This window comes from Microtus oregoni, unplaced genomic scaffold (genome assembly GCF_018167655.1).
Source record: "Microtus oregoni isolate MIOR12 unplaced genomic scaffold, Mior012 000000F_ref0000247, whole genome shotgun sequence".
Lineage (NCBI taxonomy): Eukaryota > Metazoa > Chordata > Mammalia > Rodentia > Cricetidae > Microtus > Microtus oregoni.
Window position 1 is genome coordinate 214,014 of NW_024543059.1, and position 23,034 is coordinate 237,047.

General features: G+C 41.1%; 1 protein-coding gene across 1 annotated transcript; it reads left to right on the plus strand.

The window, feature by feature from the left end:
• The first annotated feature begins 232 nt into the window (after positions 1 to 232).
• Positions 233 to 21,712, plus strand: LOC121439689 (39S ribosomal protein L48, mitochondrial). Its single transcript, XM_041640620.1, has 8 exons — positions 233 to 354; positions 6,941 to 6,993; positions 9,809 to 9,846; positions 14,987 to 15,075; positions 15,828 to 15,997; positions 17,406 to 17,508; positions 19,758 to 19,847; positions 21,478 to 21,712. Exons 1-8 carry the CDS (start codon positions 334 to 336, stop codon positions 21,550 to 21,552), a joined length of 639 nt encoding a protein of 212 aa, XP_041496554.1. The 5' UTR covers positions 233 to 333; the 3' UTR covers positions 21,553 to 21,712.
• Positions 21,713 to 23,034: the final 1,322 nt, after the last annotated feature.

The window sequence follows — 23,034 nt, forward strand, 5'->3', positions numbered from 1 at the left end:
GGAAAAGACAATAAATAATATAGTCTCATAGGAGAAATATCAAAATTATGTGAAAAGCACCCGAGTAACACAAAGAATGGGAACTAATGCTGCCCAGAGAAATCACAGGGAACGTGACACGACCTGGATTGACAGTGGGATTAGGGAAAAAAAAAAATCTAGTCGTTGAGTTTTAAAAGCTTCCGGAACCGAAGTGCTGCGGGAGGAGAGAGAAACTCGGTCGGATTTTGTAAACGGACCTGATTAAAACCTTCCGGCCGCGTTTCAGAAGCCTAGGGGTCGTGGCTGCCGGGGCGGGTTCTCGGTTTTCCTTTGAAGGTGGAGTAACTAAGAATGAGCGGAACCCTGGGGAAGGTAATGTAGATTTCACGTGCACAGGGCGCTGGGGAGGCCGAAGACAAAGCAGAGCTGGAAGGTGGCGGCGGGTAGCTATCCGGGCCTAGAACTCTGCGAACTTGCCCCTCCCAGCAGTCCTTGCGGTGCCTCGCGGTCTGTTCCTCCCTCCGCCCAGGGTGAATTTTGCAGTCTCGCGTCACGCCCCCTCCACTTGTCTCCTGGATGTTCTCTGTCCTGGAAGAAAGAGCTCACTGAGGGAATTAAGACGCCACGGCATAGTCCCCATAAATTGTCTGACCTTAGGCAGGTCATTTTATTTTTTTACGTTAAACCAACTTTAAGAATCATGTCTTGTTGAAGTGGTTGGGTTATGAATGAAGCTACTCGGTGAGAAGAAGAATATGAAAATGATAGATTACATTTTTGTTTACAAAACCTTATTTAAGAGTCTGTCAAAGAAGAGGGTGAACAAACCACCTTGTTGTTACTCTTTGGCTTCCAAAATCTTATTTAAGAAGAACCAGCCACTTCATCCTGTTTTGTTTTCCCCTCCCCCCTCTCCTCCCAGTCCGTCACCCCACCCCCACCCCCGCCTTCATTCTTTTTATGAGAGTAGGGGCTCACCACGTAGCCCTGACTGCTCTTGAACTCACAGCCCTCCTGCCTCAGCTTCACCAGTGCTTGGATCACAGGCATGCACCACTGACCTAGCTAAATCACCATTCTTAAATCCAGTCTCTATTTTTCTCTTCCCATGACAAATTTAACAGATCTCAGTTGGGGTTTTCATGTGTGTTGTGCTGCTTAGATTTTTGATATTATTTCTCTCTCATCATATTGAGATTTTATTTTAGGCATTAATTGTAAATATTAAATCTATAAATCCATATGCTTATTGCTACTTGTGGATATGTGGGACTAAACTTGAATGTATCTAAATTTAAGTTTCTCTTTTCGTCCTTTATAAAGGACTCACTGGTTATCCAATTTGCGATAACAGGTCTGGAGCAAGGATAATAGGAATAAGTCAATTTTAACATTCCAGTCTATTCTCTGGCTCTGTTTGTCTTCCTTCCAAGGAATGCTGGAAGGGAAGAACAGTGTTCTAAAAAAATGTGATTTCCAACTACTCAAACTCTAAAAGAGCCATTGGAAACTTGGAATTAAGGCCATCATCTGACAAAGTCAGGCATTGGCATTTAATCCCACAACTTGGAGGGTAGAAGCAGGAAGATGAGGAGTTCAAGGACAGGATTTGTTACAGATTGAGTTTGAGGCTAGCCTAAGATACTTGACACCATGTCTCAAAAATTAAAAAAAGAGGGGCTGGAGAGATGGCTCAGTGGTTAAAGAGCACTGCCTGCTCTTCCAAAGGTCCTGAGTTCAATTCCCAGCAACCACATGGTGGCTCACAACCATCTGTAATGAGGTCTGGTGTCTTCTTCTGGCCTGCAGACATACACACAGACAAAATATTGTATACATAATAAATAAATAAATATTTTTTAAAAAAATTAAAGAAAAACAAAAAAAGTCATAATTTAGTAAAAGCAGCACGAGAAAAAATGCCATGAGAAAGAGTTCACCTGGAGGGTTTTGTTTTGTTTTGTTTTGAAGGAAAAGGGAATGTAAAAGGAGTGAAGGGGAGTGGGGACAGTCTCTGGGGACAGGAGCAGCAGAAGGGAGAAAGACAGAGACAGATGGAGACAGAGAAAGGAGGTGGACAGGGCCCTTTTATTTTTTTATTTTTTTTGGTTTTTTCGAGACAGGGTTTCTCTGTGGTTTTGGAGCCTGTCCTGGAACTAGCTCTTGTAGACCAGGCTGGTCTCGAACTCACAGAGATCTGCCTGCCTCTGCCTCCCGAGTGCTGGGATTAAAGGAGTGCGCCACCACCGCCCGGCCTGACAGGGCCCTTTTAAAAGGGAATATAAACAGGTGATGCTCTTAGTGGCTTCAGCAGAGGACCAGTACAGATGTCTGAATACTAATACAAAAGGTATGATTGAGGATACTATAAGTAGAGTGAATACTTTGTAAGGGACAAAAAATGGTGCTAATAGGGATGTTGGTGTCTTGTAGTGATTTGTGTATTTTTATTTGTTCTTCACATAGTTTTGTGGTTTTTTTGTTCTGTTTTTTCGAAACAGGGTGTCTCTGTGTAGCTTTGGTGCCTGGCCTGGAACTAACTCTTGTAGGCCAGGCTAGCCTCGAACTCACAGAGATCCACCTGCCTCTGCCTCCCGAGTGCTGGCATTAAAGGCTTGTGCTGCCACTGCTGAGCAGCTCTTCATATATTTTTAAGCAATCCCAGCAGACAGAATAGATGTGGACATTTAAATGTCAATGGTTATAAAATCTGTGCTCGTAATGGCCTATGGGAAGATAGATATTGATAGTCAGTGTAGTCATGTTGGAAGAGGATAGCCAAAGGAAACACTAGAAGCAGCAATTTTTTGAGAGAACTTAGAAAAACTTGAAAGCATTGATCATTGTACTCAAATACTTGAGGTGCTAGTATGAAAAAGAACTGCATTTATTCTGTTATACAAGAGAAACTAGGTTCAAACTGTGGAAGACACAGGGAGATTGGTTTGGATTTTCTAGGTGTGAGACCCTTCTGACAGTTCGAGATGTCTGCAAATGTTCAGGTTCTAAACCAGGAAGGTTTTTTTTTTTGGGGGGGGGGTTGTTTGTTTTTTTTTTTGTTTCGTTTTGTTTTGTTTTTTTGGGGGGGGGGGGAATATAGCACCATCTGTCCTGGAAACTCTACAGAAAGCAGACTGGTTTCAAACTCATGGAGATCCACCTGCCTCTCCCTCACCCAGTTACTGGGATTAAGGGCATACACCACCATGCCTGTTTACATTAGACATTTTAATTCACTCATCAATAAGTATTATTTACACTTATGTAGTGTATAACACATATATGTTTTTATTCAAAGGGAGTGGCACTGCTAGAAGGTAGTGTTGGACTCTAGCGCCCAAACACCGAGAAGGAGTCGCCCCCAGAGACCATCTCACACACCACAGCCGATGCAAAAGCATGAGGATTTTATTAATTCTGTCATGACAGGGTCCCCCAGCATTCGGGAAGCCGAGGGACCTCGAATAGCTGGTACAGTCTACTTTTAAAGGGGCCACAGAAGCAAGGGGGGTTGTTCTTTGACTATTCTGATTGGCTTATTTGAAAGGACTATTACCAATAATTGACTGGAGAGCTGTTGCCAGATCAGATGAGGTAAGAGGTCATTTTGACCCCGTTTCCCAGGGGACCGAACCAAAACTTACGTATATGGGTAATTGTTCAGGAACTGAGTATGTGCAAGTGTAGCTGTTAGGTCCTTGGTTCCCAGGGGAGGAGGGGAAGCACTATGGCACAGAGGCTGAGAGGATTCAGAATTGTCAAAAATGGCTTCAGGATTGTCTTAAAGTCTTACAGTATGGCCTTGTTGAAGGAATTGTGTCCCTGTAGTGATGGTCTTTGAGGTATCTTTTTCTCAAGCTTCCCTCATTGTGAGTCAATCAACTTTCTGTTGACTGAAAAATGTAGCACTCTCAGCCCCAGCACCACATTTGCTGTACGTTGATACTGTCCCCTTCGTGATCATAATGAACTGAACCTCTGAAAATATGAGTAAGCCACCCTCAATTAAATGTTTTCTTTGTAAGAGTTGTCATAGTTAGCTAGGCGGTAGTGGCACACGCATTTAATCCCAGCACTCAAGAGGCAGAGGCTGGTGGATCTCTGAGTTCCAGGACAACCTCGTCTATAGAGTGAGTTCCAGCATAGCTAGGGCTACACAGAGAAACCCTGCCTCAAAAAAAAAAAAAACTTTATTATGAGTGTGTATGCATGTGGTGTGTATGTGTGTCACATTACAGGTGTGTGCTTCCCATGGTGGCATGTGGAGGTCAGAGGAAAGCTTTCAGGAGTTGGTTTGCTCTTCCACTAGGAGATCCAGGAATCAAACTCAGGTCATCAAGTTTGCCCAGCAAGCACTTTTACCCACTGTGACATTTCATCAGCTATCCCTCTGATGATATAACTATAGTGGTTTATTATTTGTGTTTTAATAAATAAAGCTTACCTGCAGGCCAATGCAAAGCAGCCACGCTAGTCAACCATACAGGCCAGGTAGTGGTGCATGCCTCTACTCCCAGCACTAGAAGAACTTTCTCTCTTTAAATCTGAAGATTTCAAAGAGGTAAGAGCTCTCTGGTGGCTTGGCTGCTTCGCATTTCTGATCTTCAGGTTGAATCCCAATATCTGTCTCTGAGTTTTTATTATTTGTGCTACATGTATCACTAAGTACCATCTCTTCATATGAGAGAGGAAGTGTAGAATAGTGGAGAAATTATGGACTTTAGAGCCAGAAAACCCTTAAATCCTCTGCTAGCTTTGGGGAGTTACTATGTGACTTTGAAGTAGATTTAGTTTTCTGCACTATAAAATAGGGTTAGTAATATTTATCTTGTGTTGTGATTTAGACACAGGATGGGCATTCAGCAAAATAGATAATTAATATATGACTGCAAGGAGTTCCATTTATTTATTTATTTATTTATTTATTTTGGTTTTTACGAGACAGGATTTCTCTGGTTTTGGAGCCTGTCCTGGAACTAGCTCTTGTAGACCAGGCTGGTCTCGAACTCACAGAGATCTGCCTGCCTCTGCCTCCCGAGTGCTGGGATTAAAGGCGTGTGCCACCATCGCCTGGTCCATTTATTTATTTATTTATAAATTTTCCCCAAACAAAACTTGAATGTGTACCTTAGAGGAACAGGACTGAACCTCACCCCTGAAGATGGCTCAACATAGAAGGCATTGGATGATATTAAGCATCTCGGAGAAGTAGTTTGAAATAATGTATGTAAACTGAAGTCATATATGAACCTTTTCTTCGTCAGTGCCTTTTAAGCACTTATCTCAGGAGATGGTTCTTTATTTTGAACAGATCTTCAGGAACGTCTATAAGCTGCAAAAGCACAGGACTTCCAGCCCCAGGAAGTCCTGCCAGGCATACTTGCTGTTAATAAACATAAAAATAAAAAACATATGTTTTTATTTCATTACATAATATCTATAGTTTCTTTTGGCTGTTTAATATAAGTATTAACATTCCATCAACTCTAGAACAAACCTATACTCCTTATCTGTCATCCCCCACGCCATTCCCAGCCCAGCAACTGTTAACTCTACTTCCTTTCCCTATAGACTTGAATATTTCATTGAAAGGGAACCTGTCCTGCAGTATTTAATCTTTTGTGACTGGCTGGCTTGTTTCACCTGATATATTGCCTTTAAAGTTCATTGTGTTCAATACATTTTGATTTTGTATTCCTTTTAATATGCAGCACAGTATTTGGTACTTACTTAGGCTTTTTAAAAAGAAACTTTGTTGCCTGAGAAAGTACACAAGGCCTGGATTTTCTAGTACCATAACAATAACGAATAAAGAAAGAAAGAAGTTACTGTTTTAGAATAGCTTTAGATTTGAAAAAAAAAAGTGTTAATACCATGAAGAGTTCACATAAAGCCCACTCTTCTCTATTAACATTGTAGAGCCTGTGAGCTGGCTCAGCAGATAAAGGGACTTGCTGCCAACCCTGACAAACTGAGTTTGATTCCTGGGACCCATATGGTGTAAGATGAGGACCAATTTCCTCAAATAGTCCTCTTATCTGCACATGTACTCTCCCACCTTAAATAAAGAAATACATGGGAAAATATATTAGTAGTGTAATTTCCATGAATAATAAACCAGTATTGATATCCTATTATTAACAAAGACCCATACTTTATTCAGGTTTCTTTTGTTTTTATCTAATTTCTGGTTCAATATCCATCCTGACATTATATCCCATTTAGTCATTATATTTCCTTAAGGTAGTCTTGACTGGGACAGTGTCTCAGTTTTTTTATGTTTTTGTATAATCTTTTTACATATACATGTCAAAAGAATTGTAATTATTACCCATGATGAGCAGAAATTCAGATGTTTAGAATTTATTGTCTAGAACTTCTATGTGCCACATTCTTCCTTATTAAGAAAGTACATTGATCTTTCACGTAGATGCTAGCAGGGCAGAGTGAGGTTAAAATATCGGTTGCCTCCTCTCTTAGTATTGTTTTCTCTCATGTGGTAATGTGATTATTCCTGCTGCTCTTGAGGGAGTTGGTGTGCTGTAAGACACAGCCTTTGGAGTGAGATAGTCTTCTTAGTCTCTTGTTAGCTGCCATCTTTAAGAAGTAAAACCTTTCTAGGCTTTAGTTGCCAAAAATTATCTTTCAGTGTTTGAGAATTAAAGAATATTTAAGGAAGGCCCTCTTAGTATGCAGTGAATGGCAAATCTATATGTTATGGTTGAAATTAGAAAAATGTATCAAATTTGGAAAGGGAAATGGGATGAAAAATTGTGGGAGAGGGGTTTTGGTTTTTTTTTAATCTGTAGTGGGCAGAGAAAGAAAAAAGGACCTTGGTTTGCTTGCCAGGTAAGAGCCCTTTGGTACATTTTGGTCTATATACTGTGGGGTTTCCATGTGAGATGAGGTGCTTGGCTTTCTGAAAGGTTAAGATCCTCACATGACTGTTGTCTTGTAGGTGCTGGGCCTGTGGAAAGATGCTGTTTCTAAGCAAGCCTTTTCTCTCCTGAGGTAAGGATATTAATGATAAATACAGCCAACAGTAGATTCATAGCTGTTATAGATTTTGCTTTTATATCCACTAAGTGTTTGCAAAGCACTTCAAATTTTAATTCTCTGCCACATTGCTCTTCAGCAAAAAGCAGTTCCATTCATTTCATGGTTCAGAACCTTGGAGTTACCTTGATACTGTCATTTCTCTTGTTCCTCTGGTATGGGACAATTATCTATTTTCTGTCAATTATGCTTTAAATAAATGCTGATTGGCCAGTAGCCAGGCAGGAAGTATAGGTGGGACAACCAGACAGGAAGTACAGGCAGGTCAGTGAGAACAAGAGAATTCTGGGGAGGAGGAGCCCATTCCTCCCCAGTCCTGTCCCAACCACAGAAGAAGGAAGATGTGATTGCACCACTAAAGAAGGTACCAAGCCATGTGGCTAACATAGATAAGAATAATGGGTTAATATAAGTTATAAGAGTTAATTAAAAGCCTGAGCTAATGGGCCAATCAGTTTATCATTAACATAGACCTCTGTGTGATTTCTTTGGGGCTAAATGGCTGTGGGACCTGGTGGCAGGACAGAAACCCAGACAACAGTTCCACCATTTATCAACAGAGCCTATTGGCTCCACTGTAACATTTACAGAGTCAAACCATATTTTACTGCCCTTTTAGCCTCATGCTTCCAGTTTTGCTAAGCTCTTGGGAATGAGCTCCTCATCTGTTCTCCATGTTTACTTTTTTCCCCACTTCATACTGAAATTGGGGTGATTCTTTCAAATGTATTCAATTACATCATTCCTCTGCTCAGAATTCTCAAATGGTATGCTATCTTTATTAACTATGGTCTTAGTGTTATTATCAAATAAGGATTGACTTAACAGTTTGAGTGTACGGTCAGTCCATTGTGGTGGAGAAGGCATAGCTTCCTCAATCAGTGGAGAGGTGAAAGCTCTCAGTTAAACTTCTCTGGGAACACCCCCCTAGACATACCCAGAGATGTGTCTCCTAGGTAGTTCTAAATTCAGTCTCGGTATACTATTATACCATCTTACTCAAAATAAATTTTATGATCCTTATCTTGGCCTGCAGCATTTAGTAACTGAAGTCTAAAGAGAGTGAAATCTATTGCTTTAAAATGGTATAATTTATATAAATTAGAATTAGGTTTCAAATCCAACATTTTTTGTTTGTTTTTAAATCGTATCTATTGAAGACTTTCTCTTTTTGCTCTCTTTCCATTTCAATATATTTTTCATGATTATTTATCTATGTTAATAAACACCTGCAATGATACTAAGGCATTTTATATCTTATCTCTAACCTTCACAAAAATATTATAGAACAAATACAAATGCCATCATTTCATAAAATAGGAAACTGACTCAGTTTAAGATAGCATTTCAGCCTTATGAGATTATCTGTTATTACCTGTTCTTTAAGGATGAAATAACAGAATTACAGTGACATAATACAACTTGCTTAATGTCATGGTTTAGAAATGGTTCAGTCAGCATTCCATTACAGATTTGTTTGTAACACAGTTTGGTTTCAAAGCTTCTCAATGTAGAAACTAGAATGCTGCAGATACCTACTCAGCTAGACCAGAGCTTGTCTGACTGTCCTGTTCTCCTGACCTCTGTGCAGCCTAGTTCTCATTGTTGTCCCTTTTCCTCCATCCTCTCGTAGTCTACTCTGCCACTGCAAGGCTCATCTGCTTTGGTCTCACGGCTTCCCATTTCATCTCAAAATTGTTGCTGAGTGGTGTGGCAAGTCCTTTTGTCTGTGTTGCTTTTATTGGTTAATGAATAAAGAAGCTGATTCTTATGTGTGTAGAACTACAGAGCTAGTTCCTGACTGTCCTGGAACTAGCTCTGTAGCCGAGGCTGGCCTTGAATTCAGAAACCCTCCTGACTCTTCCTCCCAAATGCTGGAATTAAAGCTGTGACTGGAGTTTCTTGTACCATTTTCAGATTTGGCTTTGTGTGGTGTGGTTCTTAGACTTGACCATATCTACATGGTAGCCCGAAGGTCCTGAAGCAACTGAGTTCAGAAGAGAAAGATTTTTTTTTTTAATTTTATATTACAGGTGTTTTGCCAGCGTGTAAATAGTATCAGGTCCCCTTGGAACTGGAGTTAGACACAATTGTTAGCTCCCATGTGGGTTGAACCCAGGTCCTCTCAAAGATTAGTCAGGGAGGAGTCTTAACCACTGAGCCACCTCTCCAGCCCACAGAGAAAGAAATTTTTAAAAACATTCTATGTGTATGAATAGTTTGCCTGCATATATATATGTGTGTACCATTTGTATGCCTGTTGCCCAGGGAGACCAGAAGAGGGCATTGGATTTCCTGGAACTGAAGTTATAGACAGTTGAGATCTGCTGTGTGGATGCTAGGTACTGAACCTGGGTCCTTTGCAAGAGCAGCAAGTACTTTTAACCTCCGAGCCATTTCTCCATCCTCTAGTTCTTAATTTTAAAAAACTCACTTTAAATATTTCTATTTCCCTATTTCCACCAACCTGGTTGAAGAGACCATACTTCTTTTGACTCTTGTACATATTTCTGTTTTGGATCAGTGCTTTCTCATTTGTTTGTATTTACCATTCCCAAGTGGATCTTGTAAGAGATGCTGTACTTAGTATTTGCATCCTCAGGACTACTTTAACTGCTATATAATAGGACCTTAATTATGTTTGTAGAAGGAGAGACTAAGGAAGCATCTACTGTTAGCATATCCTAACATAGAACATAAACGTTATAGTAATACTGCAAATAAATGTGAATATCTAATTATATTCAACATACTTTTCCTCTCGTTTTAGATTCAGAATTTTAAGAGAGAATCCCATTTGTTCTGCAGGTAAGTGATTATATCTTGGTGTGGTCTGCTTTCTGGAAATGACCTTCTACAGTGATTTTTGTCTAGAATGTCTAATGAATTTTTTAGGCGGGTGGCAGGGGCCAGATCCTCCTTTCATAGGCTAGGACTGTGGACAAGAACTTGGAGTGGTTAGAGCAAGAACACTGTAGTGAGTTTGGGTTACACAAGTCTATCACTTCCTTCTTGGGTGATTCTTTGTTTGTTTGTTTTGAGATAAGGTTCTCTGTGTAACCCTGGCTGTCCAGGAACTCACTTTGTAGACTAGGCTGGCCTTGAACTCAGGGATTCACTTATCCTTGTCTCCTAGTGCTGGGATTAAAGGTGTGCACTCCACTACCCGCCGACTTGCTTTTGAGACAGAACCTTACTGTGTCAAGGTTGGCCTTAGAGATTCCCTTCCCTTGAGTTTACAGGTGCTGGGATTAAAGGCATGCCCCATGTCTGGCCCTACAGATATAGCAAGAATATCCTAGGCTATTCGCCACCTACATTCCCAGTCATCTGGGCAGAAAACATGTTATACATCTTTTCCCTTGAAAAGACAACCCTGCATGTCTATCATCCCTGGTGCTGTCTGTGAGCACAAGGACTTTTGTGCTCTCAACAGCTGTATGTCATATAACTAATGAGTACCAGAGATAAAGGAATAAGAAAAAGAACAAATATGAACTCATAGTGCGCAAGACAATATGTAAGAGACTTTAAATATGGTAATAATTTGAATGGTTGCAGGAGTGGACAGACACAGCTTTAGTTTTCCAGTCAACTGTGCCATGACTTTTGTTTTTGTTCTGTTTTTGTGTTGTTTTTCTGTAGCTTTGGTGCCAGTTATGGAACTCACTCTATTGACCAGGCTGGCCTCAAACTCACAGAAATCCGCCTGTCTCTACCTCCTGAGTGCTGGGATCAAAGGCATGTGCTAAAGTCACCACTACCTAGTGATTTTGTTTTTTTAATGACCAGAAGTTTTACATTCTCATATAAGTAAATTTATTAATCTTTGATTTCTAAATTTTATTTCATGCTTAGTTAGATCTCCTTTACCCTACGATTTGTTTGAGACAAAGACTGGCCTTTTAACTTATTATGTAGCCAAGTCTGTTGTTAAACTTAAAGAGCTTCTTCTGCCTCAGCCTCCTATGTGCTGAACTTACAGGTGTGTGTCGTAACACCTGGCAGGCATGATGAGGAGCATGATGAGGAGGCCGTATTCCATTTTGGAGCTGGAGTTGTATTTCAGTTGACATAGTGATTGCTTAGCATACACAAAGCCCTACATTCTGTCCTCAGCATCTTAGTCATGGTGGTATGTGCCTATAATACCAGCACCTAGGAGATGGAGACAGTGGGATCAATCATTCAAGGTCATCCTTGCTATATACCTAATTCCAGCCAATGCAGGCTGTATACTATTTCAAAATTATGTTATAATGATGTTCAGAAGAATGAAGAACAGCACCTTGTTTATACTGTCACTTACCCACTTAATATAAGGACTTTGGGTACCATCTCAGCTGCTCAGTCCAAGGAAAGGCCTGCTTATGGTAATTCTCTTTTTCTTACTTATTTGGACATGGTAGTTCAAAGTAAATATATAAAAGAAAGTGAATGAAGGGAGCTCAGAGTGCTCTGACCACAGCATGAGCAAAAGATAGAAAGGAATATGGTGTGTTTGGGTCTAAGAAGCATTGAGGGGAGGACAAAAAGATATTTTGAGAAAACAACGTGGGAGCTACCATGGAACAACAAATCATTGCAGACCACTTTGGTAGAATATGTGGAGAACCATTTTTGTTTTGTTTTTTAAATTTACATTGAGCATATAGTGTTTCTCAGGGGCTAGCATTTTCTCTGTCCTTAGGGGACTTGATTCTATTGAATAGAGAGAATATGCTGTAATTAGATTCTTGGCTGGTACTATTCATCCCTTTTCTCTACCTGCATGCCATGCTGAAAATGCTTGTTCCAATTTCTAAAGAGAAATGATTAAAACAGAGTTGTTTATCTTATCCTAGATTGATAGGTTTGGTTCCCCTGTTAGTAAACAAAATTCTGAAAAACATTTGTGGTGGAATAGAGAGGAAAGGGGGAAAGTCGGTATAGGTTTACATCTTACAGCTGTGGCAACTGAAGGATTTTTTTTAATCTGAAAACAGGGGGTTTTGTGTCTTTGTCAGTGAAGAGTGGTCTTTCTTCTCAGGAGGCTGGGAGGTTAGTGAGACAACAGGAAACCCAACTTAGTGACACAGGGTAGAGACAAAGAACCCAATTGAATTTACTGAGAATAAGAGGCTTTCAAACTTACACGTGTTACAATAAAAACAACTGGCTAATTAAACAGCTTAACTACTAACAGTTTAACACAAACGTTTTATTTAAGGGAGAAATGGTTAATTTAACATTCGTTTAAGCCAGCTTTTTAATTACCAGCTGCTCTAATTATCGGAATTGCCCCAAACTGAATTTAAGAATGTCTCCTTGCCAAGGAATTCCTGAAGAGGAGAGACTGAGGCAAGCATTTGCAGCCCTTGCAACTTAAGCTGTATCATCATCTTAAAGATCAGTTTCCTGTCTACTTTTTGAAGTCACTGATGGGTAATTGAATGTCTCTATGATTAAACACAATGACTGACATCTGAGTTTTTAATGTACACATTATGTTTTATTATGTAATTCAGGCAGGCATGAGGGAGCTCTGATCTTTGTGTGTTTAGGGCTACAGAATAATGTCACCAAGATGAGGGCAGTAGCCCCACAATGCACCAAAGACATGGTAGCTACAAGACTCTGTAGACTGCCAGTAGAACCTACAGAACAGGAGATGGCATACAGTAATTGTACCTGGATTATAAAGTCAAGGTCCTTAAAATGCTTAGCTAAGGAATGTCATCTTCAAGCAGTGAAAAGCCATCAAGCATTAAAAAATAACAACAAAACCCTTTCTGCCTCATTCAGGGCTGACTATAGCTGGCCAATAGTGAATGCTTCTATAGATTGCATGTATAAAATGAATAAATGACTGAATTAATGAAAAAGTAATCATTAGAAATTTGGTTTAGAAGGACTGTTTTGTGGCTGTAGAGGTGGAGTAAAGCTGTGAGGGTGTAATCAGGACCGGTGACGCCTAGTGACACATACCTAATGCTCTGTCTGTACTCCCTCCCACTCCCTCCACACAACTAAAACAACCATTTAAAACCATAATGGGACTGGAACAATGGATCAGAACTTAAGAGCACTTGCTGCTCTTGCAGAAGACTTGACTCACAAGCATCTGTAGCTCCAGTTCCAGGGGAATCTAAATCCCTCTCTGGCCTCTGCACATATACATGCAAAAAAAAAAAAATACTCATACACAAAATAAAGATAAATTCTTTAAAAATAGCATAAATATAATTTCTTTGTTTATTGCTGTTCATGATGAGATCCAAACCCTTAACAAGGCCCAGGTTTGCTGGTTTCAGCCCTGTAATATCTTTGGTAGGGCCCACTCACTTCACGTCAGCCACACTCACAGCCTTCCTGCTTCTTGCATGTGCCCTGCATGCTATTCTTTATATGCTATTCTTTCAACTATAACACTCATCTTTCATTTTCCCTCTAAAAAACTCTCATTTGCCTGTGAAGTCTATGTTATTATATTATATTATATTTAGTTAGTATATTATTATAGATAGTCAAGAACTTCATAGTCTGATAAACCCAAGTGTAAGTAGTAATTCGACCTCATACATAGAATGACTTGGTCATTTCACCAAATGTTGTGAACTACCTGTATTAGTTAATTTTTTCATTGTTCCAGGCAGATACCTGAGAAGAAGCAACTTAAGTAAGGGAGAGTTTGCTTTGTTTCACAGTTGGAAGGTACATGGTCTGGCATAGTGGGGAAGGAATGGTGGCAGAACAAGAGACAGTTACACTGGTTACACTGTTACACAGTCAAGAAGCAGAGAAATGAATGCTGGTTCTCAGCCAGCTTTCTCTTTTTGGTGTAGCTTGTCTTTTTGATAGTTCTAATCCTGTCAAGCTGACAGTTAATGCTAACCATCACACTGCCATTTTATTTTTATTTATGAATAAAAATAAGAATGATGACTCAAAGTGACTAGAAAAACCAACAAAAGTGTGTGTGTGTGTGTGTGTGTGTGTGTGTGTGAAAGCAAGATATGGCAGTAAGTCCTCCTGCTGAGCCCACTGCATGTGTAGAAAGCCCCTGCTTTTTCTTAATAATGGCATATATACCTGAACCTAGATTTGGGAGGAACGATGTTCACTTAAAATATATATTAAATATTGTGCTATAAACACAAATAAATCAAATCACACTTTTTTGTTTCTTTGTGGTAGCTGGGCTCAAACTTGAATTGGGAGCATTAGGCAAGTGGTGAACAGCTGAGCTGTGTACAGTACTGCACGATTTTTAAGAGTTTATAGAAACTCCTGATTTTTTTTTCTTCTGGCTATTTTCGCTGCCTGCTCCCTTTTCTCCATAGTCTCCATCAGAAAACTTCAAGTAGGCCTGGGCGTGGTGGCTTATACTTGTGATCTCAGTGCTTTAAAGGCTGAGGTAGGAGGAATAAAGGCTGTGAGTTTCAGGCCATCTTGGGCCACATAGTGAGTTCTAGTCTGGGATACAGAGTGAAACCCTGTCTTAAGAAGAATATGGTCCGAGGTATGTGTGTATGGAGGATTTGTGGTCTGTGGTGTGTGTGCACACATATGGAGGACAGAAGACAGTTCTCAGGATTCATTCTCTCTTTCTACATCTGGGTCCTGGAGTTGGAACTCAGTCATCAAGCTTGGCAATAGCACCCTCACCTGCTGAGCCATTGCTCTCAAAATAAATAAATAAATAAAAACTAACAATAACAAAACCAAACATACCAAGAAACAAAAATGTCAAAGGGTGGCTTGTTGAGGAACAAGAAGAAATGAGAGTCTCATTAAAATATATTTTGTTCCCTTGACCACCTTTGACTTTTCAGGAGAGATTTTCACAAAGAAAGCTAATTAGTGGGAGCTAAAGAAAGGAGGAAAAGAAAGGGAAAACTGGGAATAAGCAAGAACTACCTTAATACGTATGTTCCTTCTGTCTCTGATTTGTCTTGTCTTCCCTTAGGTGGTGTTGTAATGAGGTCCAGTCGGCACTACAGGACAAAGCCTACTCATGGCATTGGCAGATACAGACACTTGGTGAAAGTGCTAGAGGTGAGCTACAGGCAGATGTAGTAGGCAAGCATGGACAAGAAGGAGGGTACCAGAAGGGATACTGGAATCAGCTTTCTTTGTTCTCCTAAAGCCACACCTCTAAAGAGGCCTAGCCCTTCCTGTGAGTCCTCAGATGGCTCCTCCTCTCTACTGGGATCTGCACCCTCTCTCTTCCCTTCCAGACTTCAGCCTTCTCCACTGTGTTGACTGCAGTGTTAATTGCCATGAAGAATCCTAGCTTGTTTAGCCAGGGAAGTGTTGAGGCTTCCCACTCATGGTAAGGCCTTGAAGTTTGCTGTGGCCACTCCTGTTGAAAGCTTCAGTAATAAAGAGGAACTTGCTCAAGATAAATAATCTATTGCAGTTAACCAATTCTGGATTTAGTTCATGAAGTTTATCTTTTCTAGTTATGTAACTCTGGAAGACAAACCTTAATACATTATGATTAAATGTTTTTGTTTTGGGGTGGGGGGGAGGGTGGCATAAAATTTCATTATGTAGCTCTGGCTGATCTGGAACTTCCTATGTTGACCAGACTAGACTTGAACTTACAGAAATCCACCTGTCCTGCCTTTTGAGGATTCGAATGCCTCACTATCATGCCCAGCAGATTTCTTTTTCTTTCTTTCTTTCCTTCATTCTTTCTTTCTTTCCTTCCTTCCTCCCTCCCTCCCTTCCTTCTTTCTTCTTTTTTTTTTTAATTTCTTATATAATACTTGGACTTATTTTCTTTCTCTTTGTTTTCTATTCAGCCTAAAAAGAAGAAAGCAAAAGTGGACGTGAGAGCCATTAATCTGGGGACAGATTATGAATATGGTGTTTTAAATATTCACTTGACTGCTTATGACATGACTCTGGCAGAAAGCTATGCCCAGTATGTTCACCGTCTCTGCAACCGGCTCTCCATCAAAGTTGAGGAAAGGTAGGAAGGGTACCTTTTTTGGGGATGTGTCTGTATAATACTTCACTTTTCAGTCAAAGCATAGAACAAGTCACTGACCTCAAATGTTCCCGTACAGCCAGTCTCTTCCCCTCCCAACCTGCAGTTCTGGCAACCACTGAAAGGTAACTAGCCTACTTTTTAAATGTATTTACTGTGTATGTGTTGTTCATACATGTCTCAGGGTGCATTAAGCACACCGTGTGTAAAGGTCAGGATTCAGTTCTTTTGTTAAAGGGAAATGAATTCCCTTTAAGTTCTTATGCAACTTAATTATGCGAAGGAGACATTCTCAGAGTGACGCTGGTGTGTCCTGAACACTGATCTAGCACTTCTTAATCTTTGCAATAAAAATGGGACCTCGGGCTTGGAATCTTGGGCAAGATATCTTGCTAGAATTTTGTGACATGGATTGTTTTGGGAGTTTTTTGTGGGTGCTTTTTTTTTTTTTTTTGAGATGGGAGATGGGGTTTCTCTGTGTAGTCTTGGCTGTTCTGGAACTCACTCTGTAGAACAGTCTGGTCTTGAACTCAGATTTTCACTTTCCCTAGTGCTGGGACTAAAGGCATGTGGTACCGCTACCTGTCGTTATTAGTATTTCATTTCTCTTTAGTTTGATGAACTTTTCAGTAAGATGAATGCAACATACCATATTCTACATGGCCATTAGTTCAGTCTCACCACCACATCAGATCTTCAGTAGCTCACAGAGGCTCAGATTGTAATTTCATTTACACATGAAGCTCAGAGGGAAGAGTGGACTGAAAAATGACAGTCTCCAAACACACTGCTCTGTTCCCGTAGAGCTTGGCCCGCTGAAGCTAATAGAGCAAGTAAGCACAGACTTGACAGTAGTGACTCCCAACCTAGTGACTGAAATCATTCTGTCCCACTGGAGGGGTCCTCACGGCATTCAGGTGGGATACATAGGCCAGCTTCCACAACGAGAATGCCTGGTGTGGAACGTTACCAGTGCTGACGCTGAAAGACACTGGTCCAGAGCTGTTGGACACGTCGCCTTATTTCTCCATAACACACACAGTGATCAGGGCTCACCTCCAAAGTATGCCTAAGTGCTGGGCTGGATTCCCTTAGAATCCCTTAGAATTTGCTCCAGTAGCAGCAAATGCGTATCATCACCAAGGTTACACACAGGGTAATGCGTCAGTCATTGTCAAGGAGACACAGAAAAGCACTGAACACAGTGTGTTCCCTCAGAGTTCAGAGTTGTCTAGACAAGGTAAAGATATCTGCTTACCTCAACACTGGCTGCAGGTGAGCATCCTGTAGGAGATATGATATGGAGCAGTGGTTGTACTCACAGATGACCCTGGTAGATGTGGTGCTGCTGGTTTGAGTGGACACTCAACAGCTAACTCTTCTTCTGCAGTTACGCGATGCCCACCAAAACCATGGAGGTGATGAGGCTACCAGACCAAGGCAACAAAATGGTCCTAGACTCAGTCCTTACCACCCATGAGCGAGTGGTTCAGGTAGGCACTCTGGGGGATTCCCAAGTCCTTTTGCTTCTCTGGTTCCCTTTCTCCATCTTTTTCTCCATCTGTCAGACTTTTTTCCATTTGTTCTTCCTGCCCTTAAATAATGGTGTACTCTACAGCTGGGTTCTTGACTCCTCCACCTCTCCTGTTATGAAATCGCATTCATTCCCCAAGCATCATTGTATAACAATACCCCTAGGTGCACACGCACACACACAAACACACATACCCCTGATCTGTTGGCTGAGCTTTAAATACAGTAGACCTGCTGGTCTAGTGGACTTTTGTGGATGTTGCACAATGTACTCCCAGACCTCATTGTATGGAAAACTAATTGTTTGGGACAATTTCCCTCTTTGTAATCCTTTGAGCCTAATGCTTAATCCTTCTTTGTCTTCTGATACTTGTTCAGTATGGAACTTCATTCATTTTTGTGACCAAGAAATATTCCATTGTGTGAAACTTTATTTACAGTTCCATTGTATTCCTCCTTTTAGTCCACAAAAGAACCTTAACCTTATCAGCAGCAGTAAGAATGTTGAGGGAGCAACACCTAAATCTAAATATCCTAATTTTAAAGTGACTTTGAAATTTTTAAGTCTTTAAATAGCAATTTGCTTATGATGTATCTTAGGTGCCTCTTACTTGCTGCCAAGGCCCATAGTGTGAAGGAGGACGTTTGGAGCACTAGCACCATTGTGTGTCCCCTCCTGCTCTTTTTGGTGTCCCTTTCACTCCAACCATAGGAGCTTATCTGGATTTTCTAATGCTGTTATGCAGTTTACATTTTATAGAATGCTACTCTCTCAGCACTGAAAAATAACCATGCTACTGTCTAATTCTACTGGTTTAATTCCATTTTACTCCAAGACTTCACCCAGACATTATCCACTCTTTTTTTTTTTTTTTGGTTTTTCGAGACAGGGTTTCTCTGCAGCTTTGGAGCCTGTCCTGGAACTAGCTCTGTAGACCAGGCTGGTCTCGAACTCACAGAGATCCGCCTGCCTCTGCCTCCTGAGTGCTGGGATTAAAGGCGTGCGCCACCAACACCCGGCTACATTATCCACTCTTGAAGCTTTTTTTTTTTTTTTTTTTTGACTTAACCTTGACTGAGTTAAATGCTTATTTCTACTGTGGGTCCTCATAGTACTCTTTATGCCTTCCCACCACACATCTGACTCACCTCTGGATTCTCAAGACAGGCCTGACATCAACACCTGGTCAGTATGGTATCAGAGACTTCTGAGTGCCAGCCTCAGTGTCCCCTCGGGGTCCAGAAGAAGACTTACAGCGAGTGCGGGACTTAGATCTGAAGGAGAATGACCTCTCCACTATGTCTTTTTCTGCACCAGTTTCTTTATCTTCTCCGGCTGTTCTCTTCCTATTTTGTAAAGTTTCCAGCGCAAAACAAAGACAGTTCTCTGAACTTAGACGTCCCTTAATTTTTGAAGGTCCCAAATGTGATCTGCATGAAAGATTCCTTTCCTGACTGCATGTCCTGCTAAATGGAAGAGAGTTGCAGGGACATGGCTTCTAATGTACCTCAGAGAATGAAGCAGAGATTAGACTGTGAGAACCAAGGTTGTTGACTGCAGGACTAAGTACCACAAAGTGGGGGGTGACCCAATATACTAGTACATGGGAAAGAATTGTGCCCAATAATCCATACTCTGCTGAATCTTGCACTAAGGGAGAGTGCTTACAGCTTCACAAGAGATCTACTGTGAGAATCAGCCGATATACAAAAGGTGGTAGGCCCAGCACCTTGCAAACTGGGTTTATCTCCATCAGAATATATTCATTCTGGGGAAGAGACAGAAATCTTTAATAAATAAATAAATGGAAAAAAAGAGAACAAAATTTAAAAAAAAGAATATATTCATTCTGGTGGGTCAGCCTTCTGCTCTATCAGCTGAAATCTCACTGCATGATTCCTGAGGACCACAGCAATATGGTAAACCCAAATTGCATCAGAAAATCAGTATTGGTCTGGCTGTGACATTCCCTGCCTACAGGAACAATGGCAAACAGACATTTCAACAAAGAGCAAGAGAAATCCTATGGGAACTGAGCTTAGAAGCCTCTCTGAGTATCAGCCTCTACCCCACTGGAGCTGAAAGGGAGTCCAGGCCCTGCTTGCAGATCACCCTCTTCCCCACGGGAGCTGCTGCAGGGACACCCAGGCTGTGTGCAAGTCATCTGACCTTCAGTACTCTCCCTTAGACATCTCTCTTCATTTGCAGATCAGCAGTCTGAGTGCTACGTTTGCAGAGATTTTCTTGGAAATACTCCAAAGCAATCTTCCAGAAGGAGTCAAGTTGTCAGTGAGGGAGGTAGGTGCCAGTGTGGAAAGAGGCTCTTGGTGGCCTTTGTGTGCTCACAATGAGGATAAAGAAGTCAGTGCTGCTTAGTTTTGAAATAACAGAGAAATGTATATTTCAGCTGCTATCAGGAGAACTGTACAGCCTGGTGGCCCCGAGACCATTACTCTGAGGCCTCTGAGGTGTCAGGAATGATGCTGTGTGTAACACAGGAGCTAGCCTCTATCACAGCATCCTGACATTAGGGACTGAGCCCATCACCTTCAGATTCTCCCTTCAGGTAGCTATAAAGCAGAAACATGTTTTAAGATTATAAACAGTATAATGAATGCAGTGGTTCTCAACCTTCATAACACTGTGACCCTTTAATACAGTTCCTCATCATTTTCTTATTGCTACTTCATAACTTATTTTGCTACTATTATGAATCAATGTAAATATCTGTGTTTTCTGATGGTCTTAGGCAACCCCTGAGAAAGGGTCATTTGACCCCCAAAGGGATCACGATCCACAGGTTGAAAACCACTGCATCAGGGCATTACCTTAGAGAGACGTTTTCTAGACCACCAATGAATGATTATAGCTCCATTGAATGTATCTGGTAAAGACTGAGATGCATGCAGAAATAAGCAACATTAGCCTAAATACTGGGTTCAGATCTAGTTGGCATGACAATCCTTCTTATGACACAGTTCCCATTATGTCATGTTAGCCTGGTATATTGCTTCATCTAGCTTCCCTTGTTCTGTCCACACCTGTCCAGTGATTATTTCAGTTCTACAGAGATCTGCATATAGGGTGAGAATGTGCTGGTTGTGTTAAAAATATTGCAGTACCTGTGCATGCAATCCTAGCACTGAGGAGGCAGAAACAGGAAGATTGAGGTTTGAGGCCAGCCTGGTCTAAATAGTAGGTTCAGGGTCAGCCTGGACTATATACCAAGACCCTATCTCAAAAAAGCAAACAAGACTGGTGAGATGGCTCAGCAGGTAAAGGTTCTTGCTGCCAAACCTGACAGCCTGAAGTCAATTCCCAGGACCACATGGTGGAGGGAGAGAACTAACTTTCAAATGTTGCCCTTACTTCCATGTGGGTAAACATGCACACACATACACACACACACACACACACACACACACACACACACACACACACAACATCATTCAAAAAAAAAGAGGCAGAGGCAGGGGGATCTCTGTGAGTTGTAGGCCAGCCTGGTCTACAGAGTGAGTTCCAGAACAGCCATGACTACTATGAGAGAAACCCTTTCTCATAAAACAAACAAATAAACCCAAAGTTTTTAGACCATATGGCTCAGTGGCAGTGTTTACCTCTTATGTGAAAGGCCCTGGTCTATAACATGATGCAAAATCAAATAAATATAACCAGAAAACTTCTGGTGTAATACTTGTGGCATCCTGTTTACATGTCTGTCTTGGCTAGCATACTAAGATGAAGTGTGTGGTTCAGTGTTGGTTCCTGGTACCCAGTTCAAGTCTGGGTCACGCTGCATGCTCATTGAGAAAGGGCTGACTCTGGATTACTCTCTGCAGAGCTGCCCAAGGACCCTTTTTGGAGGTGCATTTGTATGTATGGGCAATAAAAGTTCTGTGGTGATTGCCATTTGTTTTCCTTGTCCTAGCACACCGAAGAAGACTTCAAGGGAAGGTTCAAAGCTCGGCCAGAACTGGAGGAATTGTTGGCCAAGTTGAACTAAACACTGCAAGCCCTCTCATGTCATCATCGGCCTCAGAGAAATCTTCCTGCATGAAGACATAAGCCAAGAGAATGAGTGCTCATACTGGGAACGCCTCCTGTGTCTGTGGCATGCGGTGCTTGCCAGTTACCATTTACCTAATAAAATTTGCTATTACCTCTGTGTGTGTGTGTGTGTGTGTGTGTGTGTGTGTAGCAATTATCCTTTAAATTTTTTTGTTTTGTTTTGTTTTTTGAGACAGGGTTTCTCTGTGTAACAGACCTGGCTGTCCTGGAACTAGCTCTGTAGACCAGGCTAGCGTCAAACTATCTTTATGGATTTCTGTTTCTCCTTGTCTAATCATGTTTTCATTCCACCATACTTTTTCAGTTAGTGTGAACTCATGTTTTAAAGCAATCTAGTATAAGCTAATTGTTTATGTGTTTGTTTGTTTGAGTCAAGGTCTCTATATAGCCATTGACTGTTTTGGAATTTGCTCTGTAGACAAGGGTAGCCTCAAATGCACAGAAACCCACCTACCTCCTTGCCCCAACTGGGATTAAAGATGTGTGCCACTGTGCTCGGTATGATTATGACTTGGCATGCCTTTAATCCCAGCACTTGGGAGACAGAGACAGGTGGAGCTCCATGAGTTCAAGGCCAACCAAGTCTACCAAGTGATTTCCAAGACAGACTACAAAGCTACCGAGAAACCCTGTCTCAAAAAAAAAAAAAATGTATCTTTATATAGATATAGAGACATGTAGCTCTGTAATGAATTAGACTTTACAACATAAGTGAACTCTGTGCTCATCGATTTTCTGTTGCTTTAATGAAGTTCCCGAGGCTGGGTTCTTTATAAAGAAAAAGATTCAACCAATTGTGATAATACACACCTGTACTCCCAGCACTTAGGAGGTAAAGGCAAGAGGATTAGGAGTTCAGGGTCATTTGCAGGTACATAGTGACTTCAAGGGCAACTTGGCTCACATGAGACTCTACGTACATACATATGTACATACATAAAAGATACTTGCTAAGTGTGGTGGCATGTATCATCCCAGTATTCGGGAGGAGAAGCATTGCCAAGTTCAAAAACTTGATCATGGTCAGGGGTCAGAAAATATGGTCTATGAATCAAATCCTACCTTTGCCTATTTTTAGTTTTTTGTTTTTTCAAGACAGAGTCTCACTATGTAGCTGTGGCTGTCCTGGAATTTGCATGTAGCCCAGCCTGGCCTTGAACTCACAGAGATCTGCTTGCCAAGAGCTGGGATTAAAAGTGTGGACCACTATTTCTGGCCCTATTTTTGTCGTATAATAATTTATTGTGGTAACATTTACATACCACAGAACTAGTGATTGTAGGACTGGAAAGGTGGCTTGGTGGGTAAAGATGCTTGCTGCCAAGCCTTGTGACCTCCATTTGGCTCCTGAGACTTACAAGGTAGAAAGAACCAACTCCTGAAAGTTGTCTGCTGACCTCTGAATGTCACACACACA